Source organism: Dermacentor variabilis, chromosome 11 (assembly GCF_050947875.1).
Source record: "Dermacentor variabilis isolate Ectoservices chromosome 11, ASM5094787v1, whole genome shotgun sequence".
NCBI lineage: Eukaryota > Metazoa > Arthropoda > Arachnida > Ixodida > Ixodidae > Dermacentor > Dermacentor variabilis.
The window spans coordinates 112,220,391-112,245,774 of NC_134578.1; the positions used below are offsets into that span (position 1 = coordinate 112,220,391).

Consider the following 25,384-nt stretch of genomic DNA (forward strand, 5'->3'; position numbering starts at 1 on the left):
GACGAAGAACGTAAACATAACGCCGACCTGTAAACAGACGAAGCAATAAGCATCTGACATCTCGCACCTACAGAGAGGAGGCGAGACTTTCGTGTTGTCACGTGGCTGCAGCAGCGGTTCGCCGCCAGTTGGTGCGGCCGCTCTGCCGCAGCTGCATTTTAACACTGCGGGGCACCATGCTCGGTTTACCTAAAGCCTTTGGATAATTTCAAAGCAGCGACACTCTCCTCCCTACGGCTCTTTCCTCCTCAACTCTCCTCGCGTGCCAGCTCCGCGCGCTGCGCACGGCACGCTCTTGCTCCTTGGATCCCGCGGACGGGCCGCAGTATTCGATGGAGGTGCATGATTTTGGACAAGTTGAGCGCCCCTGTGGTGTAGCAAATTTTGGAAAATGGGGGATAACTGCGTCGAGAATGCTGAAGGTAACGTTTTGAGGAGGTTGGATTCTTCTTAGAGCTGTATGAACAAAGCGCTGCATGAGCGGAGGTCTGTCCGCGGCGGCTGCTTTGAATCGCCGCCAGGCGTCACCCGCGCGCTGCCTCTCGCTTTGTCCAGATAAGCAAGGCAGCCGCGCCACACTTCACTCGTGTGCAACGTGGCACACAAGACAGGCTGTCCGTGCCACCTAATATATCGCGAAATAAAAACACATATACAGCTGCGCTCAAGTTTAGCATTAACGAGCATCATAATCACCCATGAATTTTTTCATGCTTTATCAATCTTTCATACGTTATAATTTGCAATATAGCTTACTTTCTTCTTGTTTATCAGCTTTTACAATTCAGTGATATCTATTTCCTTTAGTTTAAGTGCACCTTAAGGAACCCCAGGTGCTCAATATTATTCCGTACTGCCCCACTATGACGTGCCCAATAATAAGGTCGTGGTTTTGGCATGAAACTACACCGGAATAATTTTCTTTATTGTTCATGTGACCTTTAAGTATGTTCAGCTAGGCTCTCATGAATTCCCCAGTTCGTGACATTTGTCTAATGTGCACGGTCCTACGTAGTTATTTTCGTCCTGAACGTATAATTATAGTAACATATCCATGCTTAATAAAATCGTTGATTTGATCATGTTGCGGCTATATTGCGTCACAGTCATATATTACACTTGTTTCTGCTTAATTTGAACCAAGATTGAGGGTATTCCTGACTGGCGTACGTGGTAGCCTAGTGAAGCCAACATCACAATCTACACAGCTGCATTTCCATAATTTGCGTTTAATGTAGGGGCATTTACATCTACATCCAGGCTCCAGATATCGTTGCATATAACAGTAGTTACAGTAACAAGCTAAGATTGAGCTCTGCAGTATCACTGGGATTAGAAATGCTGCTTTCATCGGTTATGCCAGGCATCGCGGCGAATATTAAGCCAGTCCTGTATATCGAAGGTAAATGACCGCCTAAACTTAATTACAGTTGAAACTCGCAGTGGTTAGCTTACTTTACACTGTCGAGGCGAGTACTCGCTGAATTCTATGCTTTCTGTTCACACTAGACAGTTTTCTTGTGACATACATGAAAGACAGAAGAATCAAGGAATGGGCTATTTTGTTCATCGTGAACGAAAGTTTTGTGCACGAACAAGGCTGGTAAAGTAGGAAACATGTGAAAACAGGACCGGCGCAGGTCCTTTTTTCATATGTTTCCTTACTGTCCCCGTCTTGGACGCGCTGCTTAAAGCTTACATTCATAATTAAATGTCAGCTCTCGTTGCCACAAAATATTCTGATAGGTGCGATTTGTTCGTTTTCGGATAAAGATCAATGTACAAGAAAGCAGCTTTTCCTTTATCTCACGAGCGAAAATTTGAATGTGATTAAATGGCTGCCATCACGCCTAGTCAAACAGAGGCATCCTCGCCGTCATTGTCTCGGCTGCCACTCAAGACATACGTTGACTGGACGAAAGTTAGAAAATTCATGTTGGAGAAGGAGGCAACATAACATACATGTTCAGTGTAGACTGCTTGTGGCAGCCCGGCGAGCTCACAACACCGGATCAAGACTGCGGCGACTTGTCTTGACAGCAGGCCACGAAAAACAAACGCCGGCGTCATCTTTTACCTTCACGTTTCTTTATGTCGGCATTCCGACAGAGAAGAGCAAGTTGCCGTAGGCTATCATCAAGGGCGTCCGACGGATATCTTGGCGACCCATGCGAACAGAAAACTTATTTAATAATTATTGCGGTAAAGTAGCAGTACTCACCTACCAGTACTCACCTGCGGGGCAGAAACCTAGAGGCTTACGAAAAGGGTTCTACTTAAATTGAGGACGACGCAAAAGGCTATGGAAAGAAAAATTAAGGGTGTAGCGTTAATGGTTAAGAAAAGAGCAGATTGGGTGAGGGAACAAACGCGAGTTAAAGACATCTGAGTTGAAATCAAGAGGAAGAAATGGAGCATGGGCAGGACATGTAATGAGGAAGAAAGATAACCGATGGTCATTAAGGGTTACGGAGTGGATTCCAAGAGAAGGGCGGCAGAAAGTTAGTTGGGTGGATGAGATTAAGGAGTTTGCAGGGGCAACATGGCCACAGTTAGCACATGACCAGGGTAGTTGGAGAAGTATGGGAGAAGCCTTTGCCCTGCAGTGGGCGCAGCCAGGCTGATGATGATGAAGATGGTGGTAAAGTAGATATTACAAAAGGAATTTGGTTATGCACAATGCAGATACCAGATACCTAATGCCAGCTCAAAGTTTCATAAATAGGGTATGTTTCCACTCTTTCGCGGGGCTGAGAATGACTGCAAAAAGAAACAAGAAAACCAAGCATATGAGTTCGGCATAGTGGATGGCTACTTAGCAATAATGGGCTAGTCGTTGTGAAATGTAATCGGGAGAGCAGACTAGTTCATCGCGCAGGTGCTTCTATAGCTTAATAGGAGAGGAGGCGGGATATACTTCATGAAATGTTTCCAAAAGAAGTAATAGCGTATCCTACTGCGATATGAGAAATGCAAAAAATTAAAGCTAGAATTCATTGTAGTTGCACTTGCAATGTGGCTGTAATTAGAGAGAATAGAACAAACAATTATTTCAACTGAGGCAGTCGGAGTTATAGGTAATGCGAGGGATATCTCATAAAGATGGTGCAGGCTCGAGTTGTCAGCCAGTTGCATTTTGTGCAATAATAACTGAGTTATCGATAGTTAATTGGAAAAGTATAAGGCTAATTTATGACAAATTTAGTCAAAGAACAATTTTGCTGTAGGTGGCCTTTTAGTTCGGATGGGGTTGTATGCAAATAACTGCAGAGCGAAGTCTCTTCGCTTCAGATGAACGGAGACGGTCGTTTGCTAAGATTAAAGTGGATTTCAGCTAGCTCTTTTAAGTGCACACGAGACCTTGCGTATAATGAACGAGTACACTCGGTATAGTGAAACGTGTGCACTGACCGCAGGTACTGCCAGTGAATTCAAATTGATAGAGTGTAGGGCTCGACGAGGCTTTCAAATATGTAAATGAGTTGATATTTACACTGATTTCAACGGAACCTTTCCACATTGGCAATCGGGCTCTTTGGGGCTCCCCCCTTATAAAGATTATTTGCTTGTGTAGTACAGATTGCTGGCACTTGCACACATCTGTGATGATATATTTTTTATTTAATACAGTGACCTCCAGCGCTCGCAGTACTTAGATCGGAATCCTTGCGTCACATTGAAGTGTCCCTTGTCGATCAGCATCATTGTTGGCGAGGAACTGGTGTACTGTGGCCATTTCTTTCTCTTCGGTAGTTCAGGAATGCTGCAGAAAAAAAAAACTTTGTCATTCTGTTTGCACAAACATTTGTTAGAGTAATGACTGCTGCACCACTATTTTCCTTGTAACAAAAATATTTTGGAAGCATAAATAGTTAGCACTGATTTATGCCCATATTGACTATCATGACCACGTTGGGAAGAACAGCGCCTAACAGTTATTATTTAATGACATTATAATTCGTGGCACACTGACACTTTTTGCTTTCTTGTGGCGGCGCATATGTTTGTTGTGCCTACGGTGACCATAGAGATGTGTGGGCCAGGGTAAAACCGGGAAGACAGAGAAAAAAATGCCTTATCGTTTTTTTTTATCATAAACGTAGCGAGAAACCCTATAAAATTACTACGTGCAGTAATACTTGCCGTTTGTGGTGCCCAGTGTACGATTGTCGAAGCAACAGCAACAAGAAAAACGTGGGTAGCAGAGTTTTCAAAATCCACCATTATATGGTCTCTGTTTCGGTTTGACAATATAGCGTAGCATTGAAGCGTAGGTAAGTACCGGACGCCCCCCTAGTCCAGCACTGGTATCTGAGACTCCGTGAAGCACATGGAACCGTCAAACTGGTAGCATGGCCTTTTCGTCAATCAGCCGCATACGCATGTATTATGTGTACTTCTGTGTTTATCTTTGTTTTCTGCGCTTTATACAAATGCATGACATTAAGAGGCAACAAGCTTAGTGAGGCATGGTACAAAAATTTATTTTAGGCGTTAGCAGTTACTGTTACCAAAGACTAGAACTGAAATCCTCCATATAGAAGAGCAGCAAGGTGTTTAACAAAACAGAAAAAAGGAAAAATGAATATCAGTGTATCATATTATTGAATGAGAACGTTTTATGAATGTATGAAAACTTACCAAGCCAAGAAGCAATTATGGACAGCAACATCTGGCGTTACCATAGCAACCGCGAGGGGAGAGAAGCACCATTAGTCGTAAAGAGCTTGTCACAATGGCTGCGGGGATAATATTTGTGCATAGCTTACGACACAGAGCACAAGAATTAAAGACAAACGCACGCGCGCGCACGCATGCACGCACACCCGCACAAACCCACCCACCACCCGCACGCGCGCGCACGCACGCACGAAGATTGAAGACGTGCTGAAGACGTATTCTCCCATCAGCTTCAATGAGTCTCGTCGGCCCATTCATACTTTTTCCCAAGGTCGCTTTTGTCGTGAAAGAGAGGTCGGCATGCACATTTATTACAGTAAAGCGCTAAATGACTTTCTGTCTACTCTTTATTTTGCTGCTATGATCGCGTAATCTGTATTTGAACATCGTTCCGTTTGACCAATATAACTAGTCCCACGTGCCGTTCTCGTCTTTTTTTTTCTCAGATCCTCATATTTATATTTTAGCCAACCCCTGTGAACTGCACTAGGCTACATTCTCAAGACTATGGGAAATACGCTGTGTATACGAAATATGCTTTTAATCGCTCCCAATGAAGGCTTGATGTCATTTGATTACGTCTTAATCCTCGACGTCATTTCCGTACCTACACTCAAATAGACGGTCCAAGTATTAACCCAAAACTAATGCTAATTGAATTTTGTCACAATTTCTTAACTAGGACATGTCTTGCGATGCCGCTCTCGACGTATTTAGAATGTACGTATTGGAATGTAACCGATAACCTGTTGGGGCGCGGATCTCAAAACCGGCAGCAAAATGCTATAGCGGGCGATTGTTGCTAGAAAGCCTTGTCCTGTCGTCTTTATTGTGTCCGTTGTTTTGCGCTAAACAAAATAATTATCAAAATCAGCAGGTCTGTGTGCCAGTTAATGCAAACACAGAGTCCAGCGGTCCCTTTTGTTCTTGTCAAAGACCGCCGTAATTGCATCAACTCCTTTGGTATCGATGGTCAGCTAAGAAAGAGCTCCAAGGCTGCACTCCTTGTCATCGCGTAAGGAGCAAAGGGAATTACTGAGCGGGCATTAAATTACTCATTTCACAAGAAATAATGAATACATAGTTAGTTTGTGGACTGTTGCTACACGAAGCAAACATCTACTGCGCTGTCTTTCATGCGTGAGAACAACGGTAGGGATACAGACAACCATTACGTCATTTATTTTCGTACACTACCCTTAGTCCACCTCCCTTAAAGGTGGCACGTTTGGAGACAGGATCAGCGGAGATTAAACGGTGGAAGCTTACAAGCTTCTTGCTACTTCACTTCAGTTGTGACCGAAGCAGAAGTATATGTTTAGAATAATGTACTGTGCTATAATTAACTATCTCATTTGAAACGGCCACTGGAGCACACGCAAACACAAATACAAATAAGAAAGAACCCATATAAAAGATTGTGCAACAGCAATGTAGTTTAGGGTTCGTGCTATGTGCTGGATATTGTAACAAAAAATGTACGCACCCATTTTCACTGAAGCTTGCTAGTATCCTTATAAAGGCCTTGCTTAAGCGCCCATCCACTGAATCGGGGTCTTCTGCGTAGGGATGACCGAATACAAATGGTAAATCAAAGCCATGCGGGGCCCTCATCCATCGCGGGAGTGGGTACTTCGACTGCCTATGGGCGAACACGTAAGCGAACACCTTGTTGCACCTTTTGCTATGTTGCTCTGCAAAGAACTGCACAGGGCAGTTGAACAGCCTGTCAGATATGTAGTCAATGTATTGTCGCCTCAGTGCGTTCTTGTCGCCTTCAGGCACCTCATCCGTGTATTTCTTTAGCACGACCGGTAGGTCTGCTTTCACAAACTTCCATAGTGCATCCCGAAGAGAATCAGTGAGCCCTTTTGTTTTTGAGCAGTTGAGATCTTCAACCAAGAGCTCTGGTTTCGGTGGAATCAGGAGGAGGCCAGCCGCTTCGTCTGAGGTTATGCCAGCTATTACGTCGACTGGCGAGAAGAAACCGCGTCTCACGGCCACCAGAGGATTCCGGGGAAAGAACTCGTTGTGGTAGGTGGGGCTGAAGGGAGCAAATTTTGGGGCTACGACGTTCACAGAAACGTTGAAGAGCACATCTGCCGGCATGCTTCGCATGCAATTGACAATCTCTTTTGGATGGGACGACATACTGATCCTTGCTCCTACGGAGCAGCCGACAACATTCGCCACTTTGTCGCCCTTTGCCATGCTTTCTTTGACAGTGTCCAACGTATCGATACTGTACATACTGCCACTCAACAGCACGGCCCTCTTGAAAAGGCCCTGGCTCATCGGCGACAAGATTTGCGCATGCGTGCTGGTTGACCCTGCGCTCTCACCAAATAAAGTAACTCGCTTTCGATCTCCTCCGAAGCATCTGATATTTCTATACACCCATTTCAGAGCCATGTTCTGATCCATGTAGCCGACGTTACCCGGTGCTTCAGGAGAGTTCGCGTTCATGAAGCCCAGGATGCCAAGCCGATAGTTCATTGAGACGACTAGCATATCAGTAAGCGCAGCGAGCACGGATCCATTGTAGATGGCTTGATTGGCGCTGCCAAATGTGAGGCCTCCTCCATGGATCCAGACTAGGACAGGTCGGCCAGAGGTAATGTTCTCGGTGCTTTGGGGGACCCAGACGTTGAGGTGCAGGCAGTCCTCTGTTACAGTAGCGCCGTCTAGCGTGATCCCAGGTACAGTCACCTGTGTGATGCGAAATCGACAAGCATACAGACAGCTACGCTGATTGATACCAAATGTTTGTGTCGGTACATAGAATTAAAAACGAAATGACTTCATATTCCTAATAAAACTCTTATAATTCAGAATGCATGTCGACTTCTATCTTTCTTGCGATGCCAACGACAACTGAGACCTTTTCATATTCAATAACAGCACTAAATTTTTTTAGTTAGTTTTAGTTTTTTGTATACAGCCGCCAACTACAACAGCAAAACGTGACGTCGCTCGACTAATTCGTTTATATACAGGATGCCAAGGACGGCAAGATCACCTTCACCGATGATGGGTCCACTTATCAAAACGACGACGAGCCTGTCTGAGACACCTCGACTTTGTTCATCAAACGTTTGCCCACAGTGTGTTGTCATCTGTGGCCCCCCATCTTGACTTAGGACAGCTAAAGTCTCGTTTCACTAAAAAGCTAATATAATACATTAGTGTCAGGCTTCTGGCTGTCTCTCACACTCCTTAATTAATATTGAGAGCTTAACACAAACGCAGATGAATCATTTCCCACCTGATGACAAGCAGTAGACCTTGCAGTGGCGTCTAGAGTGCCTTCCCAGGCCACCTTAGGCTTTGGAGGCCGGAACCGGAGGTTGCCAACTGGTGGTTCGGCGAACGGAATGCCACGGTACTCCTCAACATCCTTGCCCAGAGAGCGCACTAATTTCCCGCGAACTCTTCCCAGTGTGGTCACCCTCTCGACGTGCATGTCGTGAGGCATGGCGCTCAGCAGGCCGGCAAACAAAATGGGCACCAGTACTGATGTGGCTTGCATCATTGTTTACTGTTGTGCTTTTCTGTGGATGGAAGGACCATCTTCAGTCAAACACTCAGTAAACTCTCAGTAAACACTCAGTAAACACTCAGTAAACTCTCAGTACACACTCAGTAAACACTCAGTAAACACTCATTTATGTTGATCTATCGATCGATAAGCATATCAATGCACATATTTTCCTTATTTGCAAGCTGAAGTTATCAATGTACAGTTACGGTCGAGTACCGAGGGACTGCATTTCATGCTGTCGTTACTCTGTAAGCATGAAGCGTTCTTTGCTACTTGAGTAAAATGTACGTGGTTGTGAAAATAGGGCGCACCAATTATTGGAAGCAAACGATAAACTATCACATTATTAGTTCGTGTAACGAACGCCCTGTTATAATTGAACGGGCCCGAGGCAGTGCTGCTGCTTCGTAGCACGAAGATCCTTATCAGTAGCAGCATATATTACTGCATTTCTATGAAATCCTGTAAGATATACAGTTCACCTTAGATATGGCCAACTAAGTGTACTGCATCCTCATATATCTGGATTTTATTTAATTTTTCTATTTAAGAAAACCCCTAAAAACCCTCACAACGAGGGTATTGCATAACGGAGTGGCAAAAATACATAACAAACTGTAGAAAATGAATAGGCAACAACAATCATAACGTGGTGGAACAAGACTCAATGAAACATAATGAATAAAACGCAACATAATAAACAGTTCGCAAAAAATCAAACACATTACGGTCAACGGTGCACAACTAGAAGAAAAGACTGCGCATCGCTTTCTTTTTTGAGAAATTCATGAAAATTAGTCGCATTGATTTCAGCTGCGATTCCACGAGGCAGTTGGTAGAACTCAATATTGGTTGTGGGTATGAACGACTTGACAAAAGATGAAGTGGGACAAGTGATGCTCTTGATCTACCTGAGGCTTCATCATCATCATCATCTTGAAAGGATGGTCACAGCGTGAAAAGACGGCTGAAGGCCAGTCAAAGAAATCATCATGAAGCAAGGGATGATGATAAACTTTGTGAAAAAAAGGTAAGCGAGAAAGTTTGCGACGATGGCAAAGGTTATCAAGACCTGCAGAGACATTTACCGCCGTGACGCTAGTGAAACATGAGTAAAAGGAAAAAAAAATGAAACGAGAAGCACGGTTCTGCAGGTATTTAATGTTATCTGCGATACACGCTTGATGTGGGTCCCATATGGCTGAAGTGTACTCGGTTTTAGGTCTGATTAGGGTAATAAAAGCAAGCTTATGTGTCATTCTCATTCTTGAATTGAGCACTACTGCTGTTACGCCTAGTGCAAGCAGAATGCCGCCAGGAGGTTATACAACTTCGTTGGTCTTGACTCCCAGGTAATGCCTTGTATTGTCGAAAACATGAATAATTAAAATGAATGAAATGAAATATCTAGCGATAGGGTCTTTATGTCTGCGCTTCTGTCCATTAAAAAGCCCACAGATCGAACGCCCCTGTTGGAGTCGATGCTACCGGAATCTCTCTTGAAATGTTTAAATAAATCATATGCAAACTACACACGCAATCGCATGTGGACTTCACAACAGTTGTCGTTTGATCGTAAGCAGACATTCACCAGGGTGCATGGTCTACGACGATAAAGCAAATTTGTTTCAACGTTTCACACAAAGAAAGCATGTGATGTTGCTACTGTAGCGGAGAAGTAACAATATTAAATGAGCGTGGACGCATACCAAACGCAGGCTTGTTCGTCACAGCGTGCTTTCCTAGCTTTTGGAAGGCCTTGCGGTCCCGGGACACGTTTGCGACTGACGCGTTTTCCCACAGCGCGGATTTTTACATGTTCAAGAAACAATGTATTTTAATCTCTGCGTGACATAAACCAGATGTGCTCATACGCAAACGTTCCAAGCTCTCGCCACTAGCTCACTAGAACACACTACCTCAACCTCAGCATGAGTTGATTGTTGCTGAGTGGTTGTAGGCTACTGGTGGGATTAGCCTTGCAGTTGTTGCCGGCAGATCCTCACCTCTCTGCTTGTCAAAGATTACCACCCTACCCGCACTGCATTCATCTTACATGTTATTGCCATTCACTCAACCACGCCTACGAAATCCGTCGTGTCATCGCTGCTGTGGCGTGTTAAAAAAGTGCGCTCTTGAAAAAGCTGTATCTAGGACACTGAGAAGTGCGATGCGACCGTGCAGCTTGTAGCTACCCTTCTTTCATTGCAATTCGCCGTAGTGTCGTAGTGGATATGCCGTTTTGCTGCTTAGCGCAAGGTGACGGGTTCGATACGTGGTAGTTGTCGCAATGGCCACATTTCGAACTTAGTGACAAAATCCTCGTGAACTTGGATTTAGGCGCACTTTAAAGTGATCCAGGTCAGCGAAATTATTCCGTGGGCCTACAATGCAGCGTCTAACACAAACCAAACATCACTTTCGAAAGATGAAATTAAACAACCAATCAATCCGTCAATCCATCAATGAATGAATGAACGAATGAATCAACCAGGCAGTGTATATTTATTACATATGTGAAGTGACAATCAGTTCATCGGTCATCTTTAAGGATAGCGAAGCTGAAATGAATGTTGGTTCTACACGTTCGCGTGATCATCGTGAATCATACAGGAAGTGGCACATACGTAATATACCTCACTAAGACTTGTTACAGGTAGCCCCCATGGCCTCACGTAAGTTCAAGGACACCTTCGAGAACGTCAAACGCTATCTGCAACGTGAGAAGTTTTGCTCATGTCGTATATGCTATCGCATGTGCACAGTGCGACTGCAAGAAGACATCGCTGAAAGCGGTAACTCTGGTAGCATCTGAACGTCGGAAATGAGAATCGCAAAGCCAGAGAAGCCCCACCCTTTTTGGTTACGGCGACTCCATGGTTCTCGACATAGGCTGGTATCGTGCTCGTGTTTTTTTTTTTTTTCAATACAGAAGGTTGCATGAACATCGGTATCTCGAGTCACTGCTTATTCAACTACTTGACGAGCATTCAATATAAATGTAAAAAAAAGCTCTATTAAGATCATTTACATGGCACCCTACGTGAGGTGGCCAACCACCTACAATCTAGCCCTGATCCTTACATTTTATTCTGACGAGGTCTCCAGAGTGAGGTTCTTAAACGTGAAGCTTTAAGTCATGATTATTTTCCCACTAGACGGCGTCTGCAATCTTCGTGGTCCTGCTCTACCAAAAGAGACTTCGCCAAGCTCCTCACTTAAGAGTCAAGGCTCTTTTATAAGATGAACAAAAGTAAAATTGCGAAAGGGAGCATTGTTTTATTGTTTTTTTTTGTGTTCATTGATCTTCTTTGATCTATTTACACAATATTTATATTGTCTAAGGGGACACGGTTAAAGGCGAATATTTGGCTTACTATACCCTGCCTCCCGTTAGAAAATAAAAATCAGTTATCAGGTTTTAAGTGCTAAAACCACGGTCTCATTGTGAGGCAAGCAGCAATGGGGGACTCCGGAATAATTTCGACCACCTGGGGTTCTTTGACGTGTACCTAAAACTAAGTGAACGGGCATTTTGGCACTTCGCCTTCATCGAAATGCTGCCGAGGTGGCCGGGATTCGATCCCGCAAACTCGCGCTCAGCAGCCCAACACCATAGCCACTAAGCAACCACGGCGGACGTGTCAACCGTAGAGTGGCCGCAGTATGGCAAAAATGGCAGACACGTAAGAAAGCATATACGAAATTGAACTAGTATACATATTTTTGTTGAGTTCAATACACAGTTCCCGAAAAAAAGAAAAAGTTTAGTTATATGCAGCTTGCTAAGTACTTGAAAGACCAAATAAAAATGTATATTAAATATTTTGCAGTTATAGTTTAACATTATTATTAGTCTTCTGATACAATATCTTTACCGCCTTCTTAAAAGATTGATTTGAAAATAAAGAGTTTAGGATTTCCAATAGTAAGGGGTAGTCGTTTAGAAGGTTAGGAAGTTGAATTGCCAGTTCTTGATCTCCATATTTTCTTCTATAATGAGGTTTCATAATGAGACTTCTTCAGAAGTTATAGCCTGTCGTTTTACTATGCTGCTTAGTTTAGAAGGAACATTCGTCTGCCCAGAATTTGCGCGATATTTCGACGAATAATAATCAAGTACTTGGGTGTTCTGTTTACCTACAATTTAAGCTGGAATGTTCACATTGAACACACGACCACAAAAGCATGTAAAAAACTTAGTTACCTGAAATGGCGCTTACACCTTAGAAATACAGATACCAGACTCTGCGCATACAGATCCTTTATCCGGCCCTCTTTAGCATATGCGTCCATAATTTGGCACCCCCATTATTTTAATCTCACGAATCTACTCGAATCCGCCCAAAATAAAGCTGCGCGGTTCATTTCGTCTTCATACTCTCGATATGAAAGCGTATACACGTTAAAGAAATCACTCAACGTATCTTTACATGCGCAGAAAATTAACACGCCTGTCGTTCTTCCATAATCTTTACCATATCAACACTGCATTAGTCTGAGCCCACATTCTTCCCGCCTCCCACATCTCGACCCGCGTAGACCATGTTCTTAAAGTAAAACCTACATTTGCCAGGACCAACGCTTATCAAAGTTCGCCTCTAGTTTTATCTATTGCCGAATGGACTTCGCTAACTTCAAACATTGTGTCGCTTACGGAATCATCATTTCATGCAGCACTGCTAACCTTCTTAGAGCGAATCAAGCTGTCTGAACCCACATATGCATAATTATTTACTTAAAGAGTGTTTTAATGTGCATGGTATTGTATAACGTTCAATTCGTTTCATCTGATATCTATTTCTGTAGGTTGTTTAACTAAATCATCATTCGATTGTATATTTAAACTCGCGTTCTGATGGGTACTGTTTGTCTCCATCGCGCTTTAAGTTCTTATCTGATTTTCACGCTACCAAATATTGTTCAAACTCTATTTCTCTTTACTTTTTTTTCTGTTTTCTTTATTTCTGTTGCTGGTGTAGATCCATTTTTTTCCTGTTGATAACGTCTTCCGATATTGTTTGCATAGTACACATTGCACCGACGCTTGACCTTTTTCATCCCCCTTTATGTAATGCCATAACGGGCCCTTTGGGTACTTAACACCCGCCGTGGTTGCTTAATGGCTATGGTGTTGGGCTGCTAAGCACGAGGTCGGGGGATCGAACCCCGACACGGCGGCCGCACTTTGATGGGGGCGAAAGGCGAAAACACCCGTGTACTTAGATTTAGGTGCATGTTAAAGAACCCCAGGTGGTCCAAATTTCCGGCTTCCCCCACTACAGCGTGCCCTATAATCACAAATTGGATTTGGCACGTTAAGCCCCACAATCTTTTTAGGATACTTAAATAAATAAATGAAATTGTGAAGGTTTGATGTTGTTAGCATTTTATATATGTGCTGTACTGTGGTTCAGTGCGCACTAAATTTATTATTTCAGGCAGTGCGAGGCTTAGACGTGTTTGAAGGGATCTCAAGTTAGATTGTGTAGATGTGGACCAAATCATGCAACAATAAGTTAAAGAATGTATAAGCCCATTACAAATATTACGCTTCATATTTATTGGTAGCAAATATCCCAACCTCTTTTCAACATCTACAGCACGAGCAATGCTCATTCTGAGAACATCTACATGCGATGACCAAGATTGTCATGGAATTCCTAAAAATTTCCCTGTTGGGACCTGTCCGATGTTGACTTTCTGAAATTGGAGTTGTAGTTGATGGGTTATTGTTCCTTTCCATTCGTATACTAAACGCTTAATTTTATTTAGCCTTATAATTTATCTCAGTTGATTTCCATTGAGCCACAAACTTAGTTGCTCTATTGAGATGTTGCTTTGCTCAAAAACATTTGGTATGCCTCTTCCTGCGACGAACATGTTAGTATCATACGCGTATGATGTAATATTGGAACACTCTTGGATATTTACAATATAAACAACGTACAGTAAAAATAAAGGAGGCCCTAGAACAGGTCCTTGTAACACTCTGTATTTAATGTACTCAATTCTGGAGCTAACTCCGTTTAATATTGTGTACTGTGTTCTTGAGGTAAAATAGCTAATTATTAAGGATAATGCGAAACCCCGAATTTCACAAGGAGGTAGCTTTCCGAAGAGACCTTCATGCTGCACGAAAAGGCCTTCGTAAAATCAAGCAAGATACCTAGAATTAGCATTCGCTTTTCTATGTGGTCAAGGATTTGTTCCTTTATTTTTAGTAAAGCGGTTTCTGAAGATTTACTTTTGAAGAAACCATATTTCTGCTGTGGTATTATTATATACGCGTTTAAAGATCCATTAGGTCTTTTGTTAATAGCACGCTCAGCGGTTATAGCAAAGACAGAAAGTAGGGAGGCTGGCCTGTAGTCATTCATATATTTAAATGGGCCATTTTAAAGTTATACAAGAAATTACAAAATTATTGGTGCTTGAATGGTGCTTTTAATTTACAAATGAAAAGCATCGCAAATAGTTATACACCCGAAGTCAAATCTAGCTTCAATTGTACAAGTTCGGATGTGATTTATATGTTTGAATGTTCCTTCTGTAAGAAATAATATATCGGTGAAACGGGACAATCAATGAACGTCAGATTTAACGGACATCACGCGGACACAGCTAAAATGCTTCATAAAGCCGTCGCCGAGCATTTCAACCAACCATATCATAACTTTGATGAACTTAAGCTATACATCTTACCGTGATATTTGCGTTCTGAACGAGAAAGCAAATACATAGAATCATACCTTATCTATAAGTTCAAGACATTGCAACCAATGGCATAAACGTTTGAAAGGGAGCTTAAGAATCTATTCGCTATGCTAAACTTTAAGCTATAGGTGGCAACACTCAGTTTGGTTGCTTAGATCTTTTCTCCCCTTTTTTTCCGTGTATTTATTTTTTTATTCCATTTAAGAATTTCCTCTTATTTTTCATTGTTCTCATGATCCTTTTTTTTACGAGCACCGCTTTCTGCTGCTCCTTCTATTATCTCTATCAGAGACACGATAGCCCATGACCACCAGCGAAACAGGTAATAGAGGGCTGCTGTGCCCGCCTTTGACACGCCGGCTGACACATGGCCGTTGACACGTGATTAACAGACGGCCGTGTCACTGGCATTGTGCCCCAGCACTCCTTTATTCTCAATTCTACACGCTCGCCGCTAACATACTTTTTCTCGTTGCCGCACCTAACGCACCCTCCTTACACCCTCTCCCCTTTAGCAGAACCCCACCTATATATACTGCGGCGAGGAAAGCAGATATTGCCTTGAAGAAGACAAGTCCACTTGTAGAAACGTTGGCTCCTGTTTTCACCTTGTTCTCGTTTTGCTCATCTTCTTGAATTTGCATCACCCGCCTTCCTTGTGTTTTCCTTGTTCAGTAGAGGAAGCTTAATTGGTTTCCCTATTTTGTTTACCCTATTCATTAAGTGTACGTTTTCGCTCTCCGGGACACATTGCATCTAAATATTTCCCCTAAGGCTACGGTATTCAATGTTGTCGAGATCTAGTTTGATATGGGTCAGTTGACTGCTCCGATAAGCCCGTTTAATGTGGTGAACTCTGCTTGAGACTCGCGTGGTAACTTTGTCTGAGACTCATCCAAAATTCATTGAATTTATCAGAAACTTCTGCATAGGCGATTCCAGGTGCATCACTTTTGTTGGGGGAACCAAAAAGGGCATCTAGCTTGGTTTCAATTGCCAGAAGTCGAACTGCTATGTCTTTCGGCGGCTTCTGCCACTCAGTTTCAGCCTCCGCCACCAACCCAACCACGCGACTTATGACTCGCATTTCAATGATTTCTTGGAAGTACCCGCTTTGCAGTGAAAGCATCTTCCGTTATACCAGGACAGTAACGAAAGCGAAATTTGAAATTTCCCTCACAGAAATTCACGTACGAGCCATTGCCATGGACGGCGGATCGGCACACGAAACACCGCGACGTCTTATCAGGTACCAACAACACTCGGGAGTTTCAAGCAGCGTTATATATGTGACAAGGCGTCATAGAACAAATTGCACTGTTAGAAGTCAGCGCATATCTTTTTTCTGCGGTTTGCTTTTATTTCAATACCAGTTATACGAACACTCCAGCGCATGTCTGCCGCTGTAGTCGCCGTCGGCTTGCCGTCTCGAATGTAGTCCACGCACAAGGAGAATGACGATCCGTGCGCAGTATGCTAGTGGCAACGTCATGTGCGGCAGGTGCGAGGGCAAGCATGCGACAGCGAGCCCAGGATGTCGGCGTGGTACCCACTGTCTTCCCGTGCGCCCTACGCTGGAGGTCGCGTGATGGAGCCGCTGGTGCCCCACGATCAGGCTACTAGAGGAGAGCGCGCATCTTCTGCTCTAACCTAGCCGCGGCTGCCAGCACGGTCGAGCGTATAAATGGTCCATGCATCACACAGTATTGTTCATCTGCGGCGGGTGCCGGCGCGGAGAGCGAGCATGTACCAGCTTGCCGAAATACCTACTGGCTTCGTGAGACCCTTTTCCTGCGAGCGTACTATTGCAGGACAGTGCGGTTGAAATGGTGAAGCTAGCGACCACGCAATACGTTCGGCTTGAGAAAATCACGCTCGTATCCTGCTACCTGCGCACGCCAACATTCTGACAGTGAGCCCTCACGGTCATTGATTGAGGTCTGTGTGTGCGCGGGACCATGCTGGTTTAGTTAATAAGCGAATGTGGGCAATTTACGCGGCCTGAACAGCTCCATACCTTACGGTAAAGGGCTTTCTTTTACTCACGAACTTCCATCGACAATTTCTTGCGTTTTTTAAACCTAAGCATTTTCTTTGCTAAAGGCCACGCGTGCTGGCAGTACTTCCCTCGGGCACAGAAGGGTCTGGTGTAGGGGTGTGCGAATATTGAAATTTTCCAATACGAATCGAATACAAATAAGACAAAAAACTGTCTTCGAATATCGAAACGAATATTGAATGTGTAGTATTAAAAGATGAAAACGTGCTAACAATAGCTTTAGTACTCTTTTAAAAAATAATATTGCATTTACAAGGCTGCTGCAGGTTAAACAGACTCTCATTACAGATAATGCGCTCAGGTAATGACAGGTAATGACCTCAGTCAAGTAATGCACTTGTTAAAGTGCATTAAGTTAAGGAAAATTAACTGCTCAACATGTTCGGAAAGTAAACGCTCTGTATGCACTATGACAATATTTCCAATGGTAGAAAATACTTTCACTTGGAACTGAGGTGCAGGGATGGCGAAGTACTTCTAGGCGAGTGTACTTAAACGCGGATACGTGAAGCGGCCAATGGACTGCCACTACTTACAAGGATCCTTGCCCCTTTCGAGAAGAAGCTTTTCTGTATATTCTGTAACTTTTCTCTCAGAGGCAGATGCCAAATGTGTAGTCTCCTCGTTCATCACTAGACCGCCAAAAGCTTTCCATACTGTGTATAGCACCAGTGGACAAGAATTCGACGCTGGCACAGCAGTGTCCTCACTGGGTTCTACGCAGCTGCGTGGAGCTCCCTTGTTACAATGTCTTCTAGCCAGGTCATCTGACCAGACGCCTGATGAACTGTGCCCTTAAAAGCGCGGATCAAGAAACATGGCCAGGTTGGCCACTTTGTCAAATTCGCAGCAAGTGAAACGAGTCTTGATACATTTTCCGAGATTGTTAGCAAACGCTGAGTTGCCTTTGCAATCATGGAGGCAATGCAGCATTCCAAAAATAATTGGAATTTTACATGATAATGAGGGGTACTTTCCAGCACTTAAGATCACGGTTGCGTCAAATAAGGCCTTCAGTGCCTCGAAAAATTCCACTGCATCTCTTCACTCTGCAGAATTAAAGGTATCTATGCTCGTGTCCGAAGTGGTGAGCCCAAGTCTGATGAACTCTTAGAGTTTAAGCAGCCTTGAGAGCATGAGGTACTGACTGTTCCACCTTGTGTCAACATCCTGCCCAACATGGAGCACGTCTTTGTTCAGCTACGTCTGCAGATCGTTCAGTCCTTTCTGTGCACTAGGGCTATGCTTGTAGTGCCCTACAATCGCTTTCGCCTTCTTGCAGAGTCTGTTCATTGCCGGAGTACACGACAATTCATTGCTGATCACCAGGTGCAGTGTGTGCGCAAAGCAGGCTCGCTGGAACCAAGGCAGTCTCCTGGCAGCCGCTCAGATATTGCGGCCGCTGTCCGCCACCATGTACTTCACGCAGTCGACTGGTATCTCCCAGTCGGTGCATAGCTGCTCCAATGACGCAGCTTTGTTCACAGTGGCGTGACTCTCCGGCATATGTCGCGTGTTCAAAGTGAACTTCTTCATGTCGAACTTCACCGCAGGAAAATGACGCGTCAGGCTTACAAAACCCCCGATGGCACGCGAAGTCCAGATGTCACTCCTAAAAGCGGAAGTGCTTGTTCCGTGTTCAAGTGCTTTTCGCAGCTCGTGTCGTACCTTTGCACTTGTGTCGTTGTACAGGCGCGGGACGGGCACACGCGACAATGTTGTTCCAGATGGCCGACTGTAGCACGACTGTACAGCAGCTTCGACCGGTGCTTTGAACTGATGTGGCAGAAATAGTGATGAATGCCTACCACATACTGGTGAAGTGCGTTTTCTTTCTTCTGAGACAATGACGGCTGTCTCTGCTGAAGTATACCATCTTGTGTCAGTTGATTCTCCAACGGAGCGTTTGAGGTGGCATCTTTTTGAAACAGCACAAAGGGTGCTGTTTCATGAGATTTTGAAGAGTAGTGGTTGTTCCCGTTGGCATTTTAAGAACATGTTCGCACGACTTGCACCCAGCTGTCGACGGCGAGAGCTTTGTGTAGTGCCGCCAAAGGAGACTTCTTCTGGCTTTCTCTTTTTGCTTGCTCGGTGGCTCGTCATCTGCTGTTGATGCCGTTCTAGGAGAACACGCTCGATCGAGGGCTTTATCAGCACTGATACAGTTGCAAAGAGCTCAGTGGCGAAGTTAGCGTGTTTTGCGTTTGTTTCACGGAGCAGCAGCGCAGCAGGTAGCAAAGAGCCGGCGATTACATGAGAAAAGCGGTAACGCAAGGCGGTAGTCGTCGGTGGCGATGCAATGCTCTCCTCGGACGTATATCTTTTTCCTTTTTAATTTCCAAACATCTGAAAATTGTCCAGGTAAAACTTTTGGGATACATATTTTAGTTACAGAGCCCTAAAGGACATCATATATGGTTACGAAAAAGCCATAGAACAGAGCTTGGTAAAAAGAAACTGAAACTGATCGTGTCTCACGGGCGTCATGCAGAGAGACTAAACAGAGCATGAAAATAATGAGCTGGTCATGCGAAGTTCTCGGCCAATAAACATGTTCTTAGGAGAATGCAGAGCATGCATATAATTCGTTCCTTGCTTAATTATTCCGTCTGTCAGAATATTCGCCGTTTCTATCGTTATTTGGCCGTCTTTGACTGTTCGGGAATTTCCGAATATGGATTTCTCGAATCGAATACTCTTCGAATAAGGAAAATATTTTATTCGTATTCGAAATTTCGAATATTCGCACACCCCTAGTTTGGTGTCATATGACTCCTCCCAGTCAAATATTGTTAAACGAGGAGTCGTGATGCTCTACTTAGAATCGGCTCTCCGCAAGTCGTGTGTGCACATAATGTAGCTTGCCATTGACAATCAGATTTCCCGTCTTGAGACGGCAGAGTTCCCTGACTCGATGGTAACGTCAATGGTGGAAACCCTCCTGCAGAAAGTAAAAGGATCTAGCAGCAAAGCAAGGGTGAGGACGACTACTGTGTCCGTAAGACCTGAAGTGGTACCGTATATTCACAGGGTGACTCACAACCTAAGGAAGGTGGCAGGCATATTTGGAGTCCCCCTTGTCTTTTCAGCCCCTTTGAAGCTGGAGGAAGACGACGAAGTGTCTTCTTGGCAGAACGCTTGTTTCTGTGCTCTGTGAATTTTTGGTAAAATCTTCGGCTTTCGAGGTGCCTCGCCTCCCCGTCTTGCAGCCATGGACGCGGAGCATGCTAGAGGCCCGCCTGGCCAGACGTCATCACTGCCGTCAACCGCAAGGAAGCGAGTTGGCTCCCCCAGTGACACCGAAGACACCGAGCTGTACTCCATGTCGGACGACTCATCCGACGACGGCTTCATACCCGTCCGGAGTAAGAGGGCGAGAAGAAAAATCGTCAACACAGCGCCGTCAACTCCTGCGAGCACAACGACTATGAAGTCAAGGCCTGCGCGCTGGCCACACGTCATCATTTATATGCCGGAAGAGCCATCAAGCAACCTACGATTGCTGAACAGGCAAGCCCTATCCATTTTTCTGGAACGTGCGGTGCCGGATCAAATTAAAGATATAAGAATAAATCCACGCAAGAATATACTCGCCATAGACGTGTACAACGCGAGTGCGCTTGGAAAACTTCACGCGATCACGGAGCTAGGCGGAATCAAAATGCGCCCCTTTATCCCGATCGACGACACATCCATAGCCGGTGTGATTTACGACATCGACATAGCCATTCCTAATGATGACTTACCTAGCCTCATCAAGCCGGCATACGAAGGCACGATCATTACGCAAGTGCGCCGCCTTGGGAATACGCGCTGCGTAAAAGTAATATTCAAGGGGGATTGTATCCCATCCCACGTTAAAGTCGGACATTTTCGACATCCGGTCCGACCATTCATCCAGAAGCCGCTTCAATGCCATCAGTGTTTCAGGCTAGGACACGTCAAGGGCGTGTGTCCCAACTCGCTACTGTGTCCCCGTTGCGCTGAACCTCATGCAGAACAGACCTGCGGTGCCACGGTCCTGAAGTGTGCTAACTGTAGCGGCCCTCACGCGGCCTCGTCGAAAGACTGTCCCCGCATCAAGAGGGAACGCGCGCTTCTCAAGCAAATGGCCAGAGACAATTCGGCCCACAGGGAGGCAGCCAAAGTAGTCCGGCGTCGGCGTCGACGTCGGCACCATCGTACGTCTTCGAAGAAGACGCATGCGCGAAGTGACAGTACCCACTCCTCTGCGGTGCCAGTTAGCCGCGCCGCGAAAGGGCCCACCACTTCCACGAAGGAAACAGAAAAGACTCTATCTTTAGAGGAATGGCCTACGCTACCGAGCCGCTCCCTTGCGACAGAACCTCAGAAGGTCGGGGCCCCACCTGATCCTTCTCCGGCCATGGATGATTCACCTAAAACAGACCGTCAAGTCATCTCGGTGCTACGTTCTCTCATGGAGGCCATTCGAACGCTTTTAGTGGACATGAGGACACCATCTGCTCGAAGCGCACTTAAAGTGTTGGACGCCTTAAGCCCAGTGCTTGCATCCCTCAACTAGACAGATGGATACTCCTACCCCATCCTTCCGGAAAGAAGTCAAAGCAGCGTCCGTCATCCAGTGGAACGCCAGAGGGCTAAAATCACGAATTTCAGATTTTCGTCAGTTTGTCTACACCAATGGGTTTCCACTCATCGTCATTTGTGAGCCCAACTTGTCGAAACCAATAAGACTGTCAGGATACGAGTTTATCATCTCATCAACAAACGGTGCATGCAGCAAAATCGTCGTTTTTGTTCGTCGTGAACTCACCTATGTTTTGCAACCAATTGCGCCCCACGACGACAATCAATATATATGCATCACAGTTAAAAAGAACAAACTCTTGTTTACTCTCATAGGCGTGTATATATCGCCTTCCAGCAATTTCGATACCAAAAGATTTGCGGATATCTTGAGTGTTTGTCCCGCCCCATGGGTCATCATAGGAGATTTCAATGCACACCATCCAGCATGGGGAAGTACAAGGACAAATGCAAGAGGACGAATATTAGCAAGTATCGCCCACAACTATGGCCTTACTCTCCTGAACGATGGTAGCCCCACCTTTCTTCGAGGCGTGACATACGGCAGCTGCCTCGACCTTGCTTTCGTCTCCAACTCTCTCGCCAGATGTGTGAAGTGGTTTCCAGACATTGAGACACATGGGAGTGACCACATTCCCACCTATCTGAACATCAAAGGCATGTCGTCTACATCAGGCTCACGGAATACCATTCGGACGATTCAATGGGCCAACTTCAAATCTGAGATGGAAGATGCCTGCCGCGAGGGCCTACCCTCTGGGTTAGAGCAAACGATTAAAATGACGATGCAAAACGCCACTCGCATGATGACGATCTCTTCCACGCGAAATGACTTCGACATAGAATTAGAGCGACTTCGAGCGCTTCGTCGCCGGGCGGAACGTCGATATCGACGTACAAAATCAATCCATGACCTTAGGGCAGCCAGGAGGATGCAAAAGAAGATTCAGCGTCGTATGGATAGATTAGCGTCGGAACGGTGGGCAACGTTTTGCCAGACACTCGACCCCCGCAAGCCACTGTCTCACATTTGGAAAACGGTGCAAGGTCTGCGTTGCCTTCCGGAACGGCGTTTTCCATTCAAGGCGCTAGCGCTTTTCCAAGGGCGGCAAGACATCGATGTCGCAGAAGACTTTTGTGCGCGGATCGCAGACCAAGCGGCTCGTCCAGATCCTCCAGCCCGAGCTGACGTCCCCCATTCCCGTGATTGCCGCATGGACCTTCCTTTTACAATGGAGGAGCTCGAAGCGGCACTAGCTCTCTGCAGGCGCTCATCATCTCCGGGTCCAGATGGTATATCATACCGGGCCTTGTGCTATCTCGGAGAGTCCGCTCGGATAGAATTGTTGAGCCTTTACAACTCCTCATGGCAGGAGGGAAATGTTCCTGACGAATGGAAAGTAAGCCGCCTGGTGCCACTCTTAAAGCAGGGCAAATCCCCATTAGAACTCACCTCTTACCGCCCAATAGCACTGGCCAGCTGTGTCGGAAAGATAATGGAACGGATGATCCTTGGCCGCCTGGAATGGTACCTTGAATTTTACAAGATTTATCCGCTTTCCATGGCTGGTTTCCGACGTGACCGCTCTTCCATCGACAGTGTAGTTGATCTCGTTTCATATGTCCAGCACGAAAGGTCCCGTAAGCGTTTATCTGCAGCTTTATTCTTAGATGTGAAAGGGGCATACGATAACGTATTACATGAGGCCATTCTCGACGCTCTTGCGACGGTTGGCCTAGGTGGTCGAGTTTTTTTGTGGATTGCAAGTTACCTGTCTGCAAGATCATTCTATGTGTTAACTGACGATGGCCCAACTACGCGACGCTATACCAGCAGGGGCGTTCCTCAAGGCGGTGCTCTCAGCCCGACGCTATTCAACCTCGCTCTTGTTGGACTTGCTGAATGCTTGCCAACTACCATCAAGATTTCAACATACGCTGACGACATCTGTGGCTGGACTTCGGCAGTCACACGTCCTCAGATACGTGCGCGACTTCAAAGAGCGGCCACTTTGACAGCGAACTACTTGTGTAAACAGGGTCTCAGCATTTCACCTGAAAAATGCGCACTAGTCGCATTTACTCGGAAACCGATGACGCCTTATATCATCTCAATCAATGGGCGGACCATTTCCTATGTCCGAAACCACAGATTCCTTGGCGTCATTATTGACCGAGACCTCTGTTGGAGCCCACACGTGGGCTACATGAAACGGCGCCTGACAGCTACTTCCCAGTTGTTCAAATACTTGACAGGGAAGACGTGGGGGATGTCAGTAGACGCAATGCTTAAACTCTACAGAGCTCTCTTTCTCGGTTTTTTAAGATACAGTCTACCTGTACTGAACAACACCTGCAAGACAAATATTCGTGTTCTGCAGGCAGTACAAGCTCAAGCACTCAGAGTCTGCCTTGGTTTGCCCAGATGTACGTCAACAGAGGCGACTCTTGCGATTGCTCGGGACCATCCAATGCGAACTCACATTACGGTGGAAGCCCTGAGAACGCACATCAGACATTTTGCACGTGCTCCCTATCACCACCTTGCAGCACTACCTTCAGACAGGCACCAATCATCATTCTCTAAAACTATCAACAAGTACAACGACAAACTTCCCTCGGGCTTCACCGCTGCATCTAAACCATCGATACCCCCTTGGTGTCTTATCAGCCCCACAGTGCATCTCAGTGTACCAGGAATCGGAAAAAAGTCTGAACTGTCGTCGCCTGTCCTCAAACAACTGTCTCTGCTTCTTCTGCACGAGAGGTACGCGGACAGTGAACACATTTATACTGATGGTTCCACAAACATCCAGTGTTCGTCCGGTGCTGTGGTTGTCCCAGCAAAAGCTATTACCATCAGCTTTAGGACTGACCACCCGACAACATCGACATCTGCTGAACTAGCTGCTCTTCGCGCTGCACTCCGTTTCGTCAGTCGGGAGCCACCTCGACAATGGTCCATCTTCAGCGACTCAAAGGCAGCCCTACAATCTGTACTATCAGCTCTGCGTCGCGGGCCGTTCGAACAGCTCGTATTCGATATTAGATGCCTACTCCATACATTACAGGAGAAAGGACACCACGTGACGTTTCAGTGGCTGCCAAGTCACTGCGGCGTCACTGGAAACGAAGACGCCGATAATGCAGCTCGGGCAGCTCTTGAAGACGCACAAGAAGAGGCCATACCGCTTTCACGATCCGACGCAGCTAGCAGACTTCGAGTGCTTGCACAGGATATGACGCTCTCTTCATGGTGCACACCAAACAGCCAGACCAACCAGAGCAACCGTCAATACCACCTGCCCTCTTTGATGCATCTCTATATGCCAACTGGACTCCGCCGAAGCGAGGCGACTCTGCTTTATCGCTTATGGTTAGGGGTGGCTTTCACGAAATCTTACTCATTCCGCATTGGAATGGCCGACAACGCTCTCTGCAATGCCTGTCTTTGCGAGGAGACGCTGCAACACATTCTGTGCGACTGTCCTGAATATAATGTTCAGCGACAGTCCCTGGCATCCGTTCTCGCGCACCTTGACACTAGACCATTGTCCCTCGACACGATTTTCACATGCCGCCGACAGAAGACATCGCAGGTGAAGGCGACGAAGGGACTACTTCAGTTTTTGAAAGAGACGGGATTGGACAAGCGGTTCTGACAGTGTTATCACGTACAATGCCAGATTGATAGACTCTACCGGACGATGTTTGTGTGCTGTACTATGTGCTCTCTCTCTCTCTCCCCCTTCCCCATCTTTCATCGCACCCATCCCTCTCCCATGTGTAGGGTAGCAAACCGGTTACGCTAAACTGGT

At 45.6% G+C, this 25,384-nt stretch overlaps 1 protein-coding gene across 1 annotated transcript in view; it reads right to left on the minus strand.

Moving 5' to 3' along the window:
* Positions 1-3,610: 3,610 nt before the first annotated feature.
* LOC142564059 (cholinesterase-like) overlaps positions 3,611-25,384 on the minus strand; it is a 39,191-nt gene continuing 17,417 nt past the window's right edge. Inside the window, exons 2-4 of the mRNA XM_075674880.1 lie at positions 7,946-8,231; positions 6,167-7,389; positions 3,611-3,763 (exon numbers count right to left, since the gene is read on the minus strand). Of these exons, the coding sequence (XP_075530995.1) occupies positions 3,622-3,763; positions 6,167-7,389; positions 7,946-8,212 (1,632 nt within the window). The 5' untranslated portion in view covers positions 8,213-8,231 and the 3' untranslated portion in view covers positions 3,611-3,621. The remainder of the gene's footprint in view (positions 3,764-6,166; positions 7,390-7,945; positions 8,232-25,384) is intronic.